Source organism: Hemibagrus wyckioides, linkage group LG07 (assembly GCF_019097595.1).
Source record: "Hemibagrus wyckioides isolate EC202008001 linkage group LG07, SWU_Hwy_1.0, whole genome shotgun sequence".
NCBI lineage: Eukaryota > Metazoa > Chordata > Actinopteri > Siluriformes > Bagridae > Hemibagrus > Hemibagrus wyckioides.
Window position 1 is genome coordinate 5,918,857 of NC_080716.1, and position 12,876 is coordinate 5,931,732.

The 12,876-nt window shown below is 36.7% G+C and overlaps 1 protein-coding gene across 9 annotated transcripts; it reads left to right on the forward strand.

Moving 5' to 3' along the window:
* Positions 1-88: 88 nt before the first annotated feature.
* Positions 89-12,472, forward strand: LOC131356035 (uncharacterized). Of its 9 annotated transcripts, XR_009204981.1 has the most exons (10): positions 89-6,733; positions 8,754-8,816; positions 8,928-9,113; positions 9,213-9,682; positions 9,999-10,072; positions 10,193-10,299; positions 10,396-10,524; positions 10,760-10,880; positions 11,596-11,710; positions 11,977-12,472. XR_009204981.1 is itself a non-coding variant. In XM_058394778.1 (3 exons), exons 1-3 carry the CDS (start codon positions 10,839-10,841, stop codon positions 12,156-12,158), a joined length of 339 nt encoding a protein of 112 aa, XP_058250761.1. In that variant the 5' UTR covers positions 10,536-10,838; the 3' UTR covers positions 12,159-12,472. The 9 variants fall into 9 exon arrangements, 1 of the variants encoding a protein (XP_058250761.1); XR_009204977.1 differs by adding an exon at positions 8,503-8,600 and having other exon boundaries at positions 9,213-10,299; XR_009204980.1 differs by having other exon boundaries at positions 9,213-10,072.
* Positions 12,473-12,876: the final 404 nt, after the last annotated feature.

The window sequence follows — 12,876 nt, forward strand, 5'->3', positions numbered from 1 at the left end:
TCCAGCTGCACTGTACAAAAACTGTGGTGCAGTTTTGTTATACTCAATGCAGTTTTGCCTTGAGTCCTAGGATCAATTTGTAATTAAATTAGAAGTGCACTAAAGACAAGGCATGTCTTCACATACATAACAGTAAACTATATACACTGATCAGCCATAACATTATGACCACTGACAGGTGAAGTGAATTACACTGATATGTATTATTACTCTCCGTATCATGGCACCTGTTAGTGGGTGGGATATATTAGGCAGCAAGTAAACATTTTGTCCTCAAAGTTGATGTGTTAGAAGCAGGAAAAATGGGCAAGTGTATGGATTTGAGCAAGCCAAATTGTGATGGCTAGACCACTGGATCAGACATCTACATATATATTTATGTTATCTACATATGGTCACTGTACATAGTGTATTTTTTTGCAACACCATTTCAAAGTTAACCATTGTACTGTATTATATTAGTGTATTATATTTTTGTTTTATATTTGTATACATATATATTATACTACTATTTTTTTGTTAATATTTTTATTATATTATTTTTATTTTATTTTATTTTTCATATTTATATTCACTGTTATTGATGGCTAAATTTGACCAGACTGGTGGCCAATCTTCATTGATTGCACATTCCACCAGTAAGAGCAGAGTGTGAAGGTTTAATTAACAGAGTAATAGCACAATACACACAACATTATGGGTGACATATCAGAGTTCAAAAGAGGACAAATTGTTGGTGCACGTCTCGCTGGCGCATCTGTGACTAAGACAGCAAATCTTTGTGATGTATCAAGAGCCACGGTATCCAGGGTAATGTCAGCATACCACCAAGAAGGACGAACCACATCCAACAGGAGTAACTGTGGATGCAAGAGGAAGCTGTCTGAAAGGGATGTCCGGGTGCTAACCCGGATTGTATCCAAAAAACATAAAACCACAGCTGCCCCACTCACTGCAGAATTAAATGTGCACCTCAACTCTCCTGTTTCCACCAAAACTGTCCGTCGGGAGCTCCACAGGGAGAATGTACATGGCCGGGCTGCTATAGCCAAACCTTTGGTCACTCGTGCCAATGCCAAATGTCGGTTTCAATGATGCCAGCAGCGAAAATCTTGGGCTGTGGACAATGTGAAACATGTATTGTTCTCTGATGAGTCCACCTTCACTGTCTTTCCTACATCCGGGAGAGTTACGGTGTGGAGAAGCCCCAAAGAAGTGTACCACCCAGACTGTTGCATGCCCAGAGTGAAGCATGGGGGTGGATCAGTGATTGTTTTGGGCTGCAATATCATGGCATTCCCTAGGCCCAATACTTGTGCTAGATGGGCGCGTCACTGCCAAGGACTACCGAACCATTCTGGAGGACCATGTGCACCCAATGGTTCAAGCATTGTATCCTGAAGGCGGTGCCGTGTATCAGGAGGATAATGCACCAATACACACAGCAAGACTGGTGACAGAGTGGTTTGATGAACATGAAAGTGAAGTTGAACATCTCCCATGGCCTGCACAGTCACCAGATCTAAATATTATTGAGCCACTTTGGGGTGTTTTGGAGGAGCAAGTCAGGAAATGTTTTCCTCCACCAGCATCACGTAGTGACCTGGCCACTATTCTGCAAGAAGAATGGCTCAAAATCCCTCTGGCCACTGTGCAGGACTTGTATCTGTCATTCCCAATATGAATTGATGCTGTATTGGCCGCAAAAGGAGGCCCTACACCATACTAATGATTTATTGTGGTCTAAAACCAGGCGTTTCAGTTTCATTGTCCAACCCCTGTATATATATATATATATATATATATATATATATATATATATATATATATATATATATATATATATATATACACTATATTGCCAAAAGTATTCGCTCACCTGCCTTGACTCGCATATGAACTTAAGTGACATCCCATTCCTAATCCATAGGGTTCAATATGACGTCGGTCCACCCTTTGCAGCTATAACAGCTTCAACTCTTCTGGGAAGGCTGTCCACAAGGTTTAGGAGTGTGTTTATGGGAATTTTTGACCATTCTTCCAGAAGCGCATTTGTGAGGTCACACACTGATGTTGGACGAGAAGGCCTGGCTCTCAGTCTCCGCTCTAATTCATCCCAAAGGTGTTCTATCGGGTTGAGGTCAGGACTCTGTGCAGGCCAGTCAAGTTCATCCACACCAGACTCTGTCATCCATGTCTTTATGGACCTTGCTTTGTGCACTGGTGTACAGTCATGTTGGAACAGGATGGGGCCAGCTCCAAACTGTTCCCGCAAAGTTGGGAGCATGGAATTGTCCAAAATGTCTTGGTATGCTGAAGCATTCAGAGTTCCTTTCACTGGAAGTAAGGGGCCAAGCCCACCTCCTGAAATACAGCCCCACACCATAATCCCCCTTCCACCAAACTTTACACTTGGCACAATGCAGTCAGACAAGTACCGTTCTCCTGGCAACTGCCAAACCCAGACTCGTCCATCAGATTGCCAGATGGAGAAGTGCAATTCGTCACTCCAGAGAACGCGTCTCCACTGCTCTAGAGTCCAGTGGCGGCGTGCTTTACACCACTGCATCCGACGCTTTGCATTGCACTTGGTGATGTATGGCTTGGATGCAGCTGTTTGGCCATGGAAACCCATTCCATGAAGCTCTCTGCGCACTGTTCTTGAGCTAATCTGAAGGCCACATGAAGTTTGGAGGTCTGTAGCGATTGACTCTGCAGAAAGTTGGTGACCTCTTCGCACTATGCGCCTCAGCATCCGCTGGAAGTGATTGGAACACCTGATTCTGATTATTTGGATGGGTGAGCAAATACTTTTGGCAATATAGTGTATATATATATATATATATACATATATATATATATATTTTTTCTCTCTTTTTTTACTCTTTCTTTTTGTGTAAGACAGTCGTAAAAAGCATTTCACTACATGTCGTACTGTGTATGATTTCATATGTGACCAATAAAATCTGAATAAAATTTGAATTTGAAATTTCTCCAAAACTGAGCTCTTATGGGGTGTTCACAGTCTGCAGTGGTCAGTATCTATCAAAAGTGGTCCAAGAAAGAAACATTTCTGATAGAAAGGTGTCAGAATACACAGTGCATCACAGTTTGTTGCGTATGGGGCTGCATAGCCGCAGAGCAGTCAGGGTGCCCATGCTGAACCCTGTGCACTGCCAAAAGCACCAACAATTGGCATGTGAGCATCAGAACTGGCATTGCTTAAATGGGGAACACATGGCACCAGGATGCACTATGGGAAGAGAGCAAGCCGGCGGAGGCAGTGTCATGCTTTTGGCATTGTTCTGCTGGGAGACTTTGGGTCCTGCCATCCATGTGGATGTTACTTTGACATGTACCACCTACCTAAGCAATGCTGCAGACCATGTACACTCTTTCACAGAAGTGGTATTTCCTAATGGCTGTGGCCTCTTTCAGCAAGATAATGCACCATGGCACAAAGCAAAAACAGTTGCGTCAAACAACAAGTTTGAGGTGTTGACTTGACTTCCAAATTCCCCAGATCTCAATCCAATCAAGCATCTGTTGAATGTGCTTAACTGACACGTCTGATCAATGAAGGCCCCACCTCACAACTGTTAGGACTTAAAGAATCTGCTGCTAAGGATCTTGGTGCCAGATACCACAGTCCACCTTTAGGGATCTAGTGGCGTCCATGCCTTGATGGGTCGGGCAGCAAAAAAGGGACCAACTATATATAAGGCAGGTGGTCATAATGTTATGGCTGATCGGTGTTTAGCATCTGAGACTATTCACTCAGACCAGCTATGAGGTACTCTAGAGAACTAAGGAATGAGTTTTAGGCTTTGCAGGATATAAGAATTAGCTTTGTCGCTTCTGTTGGGATGGAGTATGTCTGTGTAATATTATACTGCAATGTCTGATTTAATTTGTTACTTTATTTTATATGGTGTGTGTACTTTAATTTGTTTGTGTTAAAGATTTATACAAGAAACCTGCTCTCCATATAGCATTATCTCTACAGATGGTATAACCACTACAGACCAGTTGGTGTTTGGACCTGGTATTTTTACATAAGTGACTATTCAGTTTTAACATGGAACACTGTTACACACACAAAGACCAGAGATTATTAGGTATGCTCTTGTCATGTAACGGAGTGCAAGCAGAGACTCTAGGAAAAGCTTGTAAAAAGGAAAAAAAGAAAGTGTGAAGCAAAGACAGAATTCTCTCTTAAATGTTTTGAATGGTTTAAAATTGATAAAAGGGCCAAAATATTCTTATCCTTTATATCTTTTTATTGAAGAATAAATATTTTACAATGATAAAATAGTGTGTCTGATGCAGTGGGTTGTGAAGTAACAGTGTTTTTTGTTCTGTATTACTGACGCAGTTCACTGCCACTGATACTGTGAAGTGATGATCTGTGTAAAATAAACAAACAGCATCACTTCCTGGGTGTGGCCTTCTAGAGACATGTGAAGTTCAGCACATACAGCACTATTATACAGAATCCTCACAGAGCTGTGTTCAGAAATGGCTCAACTGTACAACTTACTGTACATAGTGAGATACATACCACTGATTCTCACTCTAGTTACAGGTAATTTCCATCAATTCTTCCATAAATTAATGAAATTAACTAATATTCTATTATTATTCTACAGTTTAATAATGGAATTAACTAATATTCATATCATACAGCATTAATTCATGTAGTCTTTATGTCAATATACTGGATATTACACAAATACCAATTTTTAATGTTTTGATATCTATATAATGTCTTTATTGATATTCTTCTGTACAAAAGACAGTTTTGCAGATAAAAGTGGACCAAAGGACGAAGATGCCACGAGTGTCATGAAAGAAACAGACACTGTTACTCTGAGATGTTCATATGAATCAAGCAGTGATTATGTTTGGCTTTACTGGTACAAACAATATCCCAACAGCGCACCACAGTTTTTACTGTTTAATGGCGCAAAGTCAGCAGATGATGAAGAGTACAACCCCTCTGGCTCTCGATTCAATGCAAAAACATCCTCAGATTCTACTGAACTTACTATCAAAGATATGCAGATCTCAGATTCTGCACTCTATCACTGTGCTCTTAGAGTAGCAGCATAGTGATACAGAGTCAATGAGAGACTGTACAAAAACCTATGAAATAATTCATTTGATGTTACATGTTAAATATCAAAGATATACCAACTAAAATATCAAAGATTTACCAACTTATCAGTTAACCACAGACACAAAAGACATTTGTAGTAACATATGCAGCTGAAGTAACAGAAATAAAATAAAGAGGCACTTGTTGCTGGTGTGTACTGTTTTTAAATTTAATTCATTGTACTTTGTTGGCCAGTTTTTCCCCTTATTCATTCTATTTCCATTCATTTATATGTACAAACATAAATTAAGATTGATCATCTATTCTAAGAGGCACAATATTGTACAACTTGTTTGGGGATTCACAACATTCAGAAATGTCTAATTTAAGAGGTGTAGTATAATCTATGGAAGGAGAATATTATTTTCCAAGTTGTCCCAAAGTAACATTGGAGAAAATATCCCAATGGCGTTTTTCCCATAATTCTCTTAAAGGTTTTGTTTTGTGGTGGACAGGGGAGTCAGGGAATCAAACCTGAGGTAAATTTTACACAATGTGCTAGATGATGATACTTCTGTATTTTTATTTAAAAAAGCACCTGCCTGATGTCTCTGCTGTCCTGTATTTCCAAATGTCATCAAAATGCAGACAACAACCATAAGTATTATTTAAATATGTTTACTGTGACAGAGGTGCAGGTGCTCTAATCTGGTAGGTTGTTATAGTTTTTTTCAGGTCACCATGTCACCATAACGGATGAAGAATATCCAGACTGTATTCATACTACAAACATTGCATTGATATACTGATCAATGCGTACTGTATCACTAGACGAGAAGTAGATACTGAATCAGAAGTAGTAGGTACTGTGAAAGTCATGCAACACCAGCAGCACTTCCTACTTTTGATCAGTCAGGTTTAAGAAAACATATTGTGTATGATTTATATAAAAACATCAAATTGCTTATCAAAATGTGATTTCATTGCACATACGAAACTTAAGGAAAAAAAGTTTCTAATTATTCAACTGGATTACAGTATAAGCATGATTTCACCTGGTATTAATGTAAACCTATTAAATCAAGAAATCTCATGAGGAAGCTTTAACTGTAGAATAAAATTAGTTTAATTAAAATTTGTAGTAGATTTTTTTGTTTTTAAATACAAAAAGAATATTATTTTGAATTATGTTTTGTCATTATCTGTTGAGATGTTTCATTTATTATGACATTGCTCTCATGTAAGGAAATATTTGGCTTCATTTATAATTAATAATATTTTAATTGAGACTGGTTGTGTGGTGCAGTAATTACAGTTAATAAACCCTGGTGTCCCTCTGCCCCCTGGTGACAAATATTCTGATCAACAGTGTCAGCTGCAGGAAGGGTGGAGCTCCACAGGCTATGACAGTAAACTCCTTCAGCTTTATCTTTCAGCAGCTTACCATCTCTATCATGCTGCTCTTTAATCTTTTACTGTTAATGTTTCTTCTAGGTTTGTTGTCTTAGTATTAGTTCCATTAGTTACAAGTTTTCCTATTTCATTCATTTGTTTATTACTTTTCTCTTTTTTCCACAGCGAGCACATCAATGCAAATGACTGAGCATCTTATAACAGAAAAGCATGTCTTGGAAGGTAATGACATCATTCTGTTCTGCAATTTCACTACTACTACAGGTGATAATATACAGTGGTATTACCAATATCTTAAAGATATAAAATAAATGAAAATGAATAAAAATTATTTTTTAAAATTACATCTATAATTTCATTTAAAAAAATTACCACTCTATTTTATTTTGAACTTGTGCTTAGTCATTGTCTGATGTTTAATGAACTATAAAAATAAACATAATATTGCTTCTGATGTACAATACACACATTTGTAACTCCACATCCATTCATCCATTCAGTGATTATTCTGTTTTCAATCAATTAATTTGGAAGAATCAGAAGAGAGGATTTGAGCTGCCTCTGATAATTGTTTAGACACAGTCAATAGAGTGTTCTGCACACTATTAGTATGTACTATATATGTAGTATATGTACTCAATGTGTGGCTGCTGAGAAAATCCATCAGATATAATTGTGGCTAAACTTTGGAAAACTATTCAAAATTATCAAAAAGTCTTGTGCTTGATAAAGACCCATATAAACAAATCTAGCAGTAAATGCAGTCAGTTTGCCTAAATATGTCTAAAACCTGGTTAGTTATGCTGCAATTAATTATGTCTGTGATGGACCTGTATTGCCAGAGAGAAGAGCTTACACACTCTGTACAGATGGCAGTAGATGAAGATTTAAAATGTTTTACTGACCTAATCAGTAGATGGTAAATTCAGCCAACAGAACATAATTCCCAGATTGTAACATTTTAATATGACTAAATACAATATGTATTTAAATGTGTATCATTACATAACTGAATACCACAATGGATTCATTCATTAATCTTCAGTAAAGACTTCATCATGATCAGGGTCACGGTGGCTCCAGAATCTATCATGGACACACTAGGCACAAGGAGGAAACACACCATATCACAGGAGTAGAAAAAATACTGAGAATCAAGCACATGGACACTAACAAACATCATGAAGCCTTGCGCATTGTTACTATTTGTGTAAGTCTTTTTATGTTGACTACTGGAACCAGTGCTAGTTTACACTAGCATTAGTGATGAAAAGAGAATAATCTGTAATCAGTTAATGTTGGTTGGATTTGTTAACATTGCAAAACTTTTGTCAAATGGTGTTCATACCTTCTGAGACAAATAGGACTCATTTTGTCAAATATTTGTTAACTCCAGCATGAAACCTTTTATGTATGTTAGGGAGGGATTTTCAGAGATGATACTGCAGTCTGTATTTGTACAGACAAATAACTATATTTGCTATATATATATATATATATATATATATATATATATATATATATATATATATATATATATATATATATATATATATATATATATATATATATATGGCATGTTGTGTGCAACAATCTGCTGAGGTAGAAATCTCACGGGAGCACAACCTGCATGCTAGAGCACTTAAAGTGTAATGCAGCTTATTTAATTTTGTTTTTCTTTTAAAAGGAAACAAAACACAAAAGCTAAACAATGCTTAGTTGGACAGATTCAGAAAACTTGGAGAGTAACCTGTTCAGTTGGTTCAAAGTTCATTAAAATAATTATTTCAAAAGCTAGAGTGATTTTCTTTTTATTTATTAGTTAGAATATGTATAACTCAGTGTAATCATCTTTTAGATAACTTTCAACTCAGCAGTCTTCCTCATGATTGTGGTTGTATGGTATACACTGAGTAATACACTGTATCAATACTATAATAAGAATAATAATTTATTCAAACTCAAAATTAAATATTCCGATATTTTCACAGGCAGGCAATGAGAAAGTTTTAAGGTCAGCCAGAAATCTTTTGTCCCTCTTGAACAATGTCCAATGAGGTTCTGGTGGGCCTAGCCAGAACAGTAGCAGGTAGTACTTTCACACACAGTTAGTAAGGTGGTACGATGGCATAGTGCATAGTACTGTGGCCTCATGCCTCCAGCATTAAAGATTTAAATACTACATTGGGAATTGAAATGTATATTTTGTAAACAATGTTTTGTTTCACTCTTTATAATATAGTTACAGACCACACAGTCGAGGAGGACATACACAAAGGACATCTGTTCAGACAGAAATGACCAGGTTTAGCACATTTTATGTTACTAGAATGCAATAAAATACAATGGATAGACAGTGTCTTTATAGAAAAGATGTTGCCAGCGAACTTTAGTAAAATTAATTCTCTTTCAACAGATCCTTCCCAGGATTGTTTGCAAACCAGAGGGGAAAATGCAGTTTTTCTGGTGCATGTCCTGTTCCTTTCAGGTGCTGTTTTACCTTCTTCCAGCACAGAATGATAGGTCTCCAAATGACCAAGACCATCTGCTTCATGCTCAGGCTGGAAATGGGAATTTAGATGACAACATGACTCATGAAGAGGTATATGGTGTTTGTCTCTAGCTAGTTGGTTAATTTTAAAGCACAGCAGGGCTAACATGTTGTAATTTTAGAATTGTGTTTTGTTTTTCCTTTTAAAAGGTATGTGATGTGCTCACTGAATTGTACCCAAAGTTGAAGGATGTAACAGGTGGATGGTTACTTTACAGATCAGGTGGTAAGTTTTGGAGGCAGGTTATTGCTTCATTAATTTTTGTATGTGTAATGTAGATGTGTATAGTATGTAATATTTGGATAACTGCGTTTGTTTTCCCTTGTGGGTGTTTGGGGAAGCAGAAAGTGTGATAGCTCCAGCAGACCGTGACTACATGGGGAGAATTGTAAAATCTGCAAGAGCAAAGGACAATTCTGTTATATATGTAGCTCTGCTCCAGGAGGAGCTTGACACAAGTCCATTGCCACCAACATCTGAGGCCTTTCAGAATATGCCAAAGGCAATATGTAAGAAGGGAAATTTGCTGTATCCTCTTCAAGTCCTTCCTGACCACATTAAATCATGCTCTGTTGCTGTGGTGGACAACAATGATGTAGAACCAGAGAAAAATGAATAGGTGGTCTTGCTTACTACACTCAAACTTGCATGTGTGAACAATTGTACTATTGCTATATATATAGTGGCATCTCAGTAAATTAGTACATCATCAAAAAGTTGATTTATTTCAATAATTCAATTAAAAAAGAGAAACTCAATTATTATATAGATTCATTACACACAGACTGATATATTTCAGGTGTTTGTTTTGACTTTGATGATTATGGCTTGCCTGCAATTTAAGTAAAACTTGCTGTATTTGTTAGAACCATATTGTTCCTTTTTGTGTGTGCAATTTGTACTCCATTCCATATTTTTTGTGTTATACCCCATAGGCTTGCTGTCCAATATGTCAAGAACAAATGACCCACAATGTTTTAGAAATTCATGCCAGCGTTTGTGGGGAAAGGTATACGAGACTGATAAAACCTGTTATGTGAGAAAAAATAAAAAAATTGTAGAACATTTGACGATACAGCAGACACCACAACGGAAGTGCCATGTGTGGATAATGGTAAATGCCTTGCAGGGCTCAGCAGAGCTTTTGTTCATGTTCTGCTTGGTGGCTCACATCATACAGCCACTATACTGTTGGAGGACTGCCCTGATATTGATTTGAGAGAGACAATCAACCTGGTAGGTATATACAGTACAGATACTTTGTTAATTATTCAACAAATATTCTTCTGTCTTTGGGTGGTTTTGTACTGACTATTTATTTATTTACTTTAGCTTAATGGACCAGATACATTGGATGAGAACCAACGTGATAACGTTTTGGAACTTTGTTTGTCTTGGGATTTTCCTGGTCCAATTAAAGAGAACAGACATTGGCTCAATGAACGTCTGCTTCCACATGTGGTAATGTAATTTTTTGGTTATGATGTATCTTAACTACATATTAGACGTGAATGTTATGATTTTTCTCAGTTTGAAACGTATTTATACATAGATTGTTGAGTTAAAAAGCAATAAATTTAACACAAATTGTACAGTGAGAAAGGGCTTCTCATGCATTCTGAGAAATATTTAATATTTTTATAATCATATTTAATCATATCATTTGTTTAATTTGGCGTGTTCTTCTCCTGAGAAGAACACGCCAAATTACACAAATCAGACAAGGACTTAAGGAGACGTTGCTTTGGCCACTTCTGACTCAAAGGAATGATGTGATGTTCTTTCCAATGGAATCTGAGGATGCTTATTCTGCAGAGGTAATGATTGATTTTATACATTGGGTATACATTTTGCACTTTTCTTCATAATTAATGTTGAATACAATGCTGAGAAAAAGCATTTATCCCTTCCTGATTGTTGTTTAATTTGCATATATTCATAATTAAATGATTCAGATCATCAAACAAATTCTGATATTACACAAAGAAACCATGAGTAAATACCAAATGTAGTTCTTAAGTAATTATTTTATTTATTAAAGGAAAAAAGCTGTCCAAACCTACCTAGCCCCATGTAAAAGTAATTGATTCAAATTTCAGCTGAATTAAATTTCTCTTGCCGTACCCAATGAATTTCAAGGCGAAAGACCAAAAAGAACACAAAGGCTCTTCTCACATTTGCCAAAAAAATCTTGATTATCCCCAAGATTTCTGGGCAAGTATTTTGTGGACTGATTAGAACTGTTTTGCAATTACTATAACACATAGGGCCAGGCAAGTTTGGACAGCTTTTTTCCCCCCTTAAAAAACAAAATCATCATTTAAAAACTGCAGCTTATATTTACTTGGGTTTTCTTTGTGTAATATTAAAATTTGTTTGATCTGAATCATTCAATGTGACAAATATGCAAAAAAAGCAAACAAAAAAAACAAACCCAAGAAGGGGGCAAATCATTTTTCATAGCAATGTATATTCAAAGTCAGTATTTGCCAACAGTCTTCTAGTCATAGGCACTGAAACTTGCTGCTGTAGATGCTGCTTTCTCAGATATCCTGGCCTACTTATGATGACGATGAGGAGGAGGAGGAATATCCAGCTGAAACAACCCAGCATATCACTGGATACTTAAAGCAGTACATTGATGCAGGTATGTGTTCATAGACATTTTGGCACCTGCAAAGTATGTCCGACTCTATACAGCCTGCTTAATTTGTCGTTACACACAGATGTAAATGATGTTTTATAAATCATGACACATAATTGTTCATCTCTAGCTGGCTATGCATCTTTTTCAGTGACATGTAATATAAAAATAAAAATTGTGCAATTTGCAGTGTCCAAGAGCACAAATGATGCTGCCATCATAAATGGCAATATAACTTCCAAGTTTAAAAAATATATATTACATTTCAGCATCCAGCAAAGAGCTGAAAGACTTGCTGAATTTTTGGGTTGGATGGGAAGTTGTGAAAGAAAACCTGGCTGTAGTAAACCTAGTTGTAAGAGGTGATCTCCCAAGATCCTCTACCTGCTTCTGTATACTACCATTGCCAGGCCACTACAAAGAATCACTCCTTCAAAATGGACCTGATTAGGTGCATTGGGACATGCAAGTATGGATTTGGGCTTGTCTAACATTAGCCTTAATCACTCACCTGTGGCAACGTTATGCAATTTCTTTACTTTAGCAGTTATTTGTGTTATCACAGCTTCAATGTTTAAATGTAACTTTAGCAATATCCAGTAATATGACTGTTTGTTTATATCACATTCAAATAGTAGTAGAGTTGTGGTCAGTTTAGTGTGTTTGCAGTGTTTGCCAAAATGGCCTGTTATATGCTTCTACTTCACCCACCACACAATAAGTTGACAAGATATTTTTCAGTTGAATTTTTTTTGGTCAAAATGAATGCAGCTTCCATGTGTTGTACTGTTTTATTATGTCAAAATAAATGTATTTTATAATTTTGCATTGTGAACAATATTTTCTATCAATTTTGTTCCATTGATATAGAGCATTTGTAACTGAATGTCAGTTTAGGCCAAACAAGTTAGTGCTAGTTTAAAGCAAAAAACACCCAAAGTTCTTCCCAACAGGTGCTTAGTTGAAACATTAATGTCAAGTTCTAAATAAATGTGATCTGCTTTTAATATAGACAATTACTCCACAAGAACAGACTGGCAAAATTGAAGCGCTGCTAGATAGATGTCCCAGCCAAATGTCTGGGAGGTTGCTTTGAGGTCTACAGATTCCTGTAGTGCTGCCATTTGTCCATCAATCAAGGGGCATTCAGTCCTCAAATAAAGATGCTG

Coding starts and splice junctions, on each gene's coding strand:
- LOC131356035 (XM_058394778.1), top strand. CDS start 10,839: ATGTTCTTTCCAATGGAATCTGAGGATGCTTATTCTGCAGAG. Junction 10,881..11,595: donor AGGATGCTTATTCTGCAGAG/GTAATGATTGAT, acceptor TTGCTGCTGTAG/ATGCTGCTTTCTCAGATATC. Junction 11,711..11,976: donor AAAGCAGTACATTGATGCAG/GTATGTGTTCAT, acceptor ATTACATTTCAG/CATCCAGCAAAGAGCTGAAA.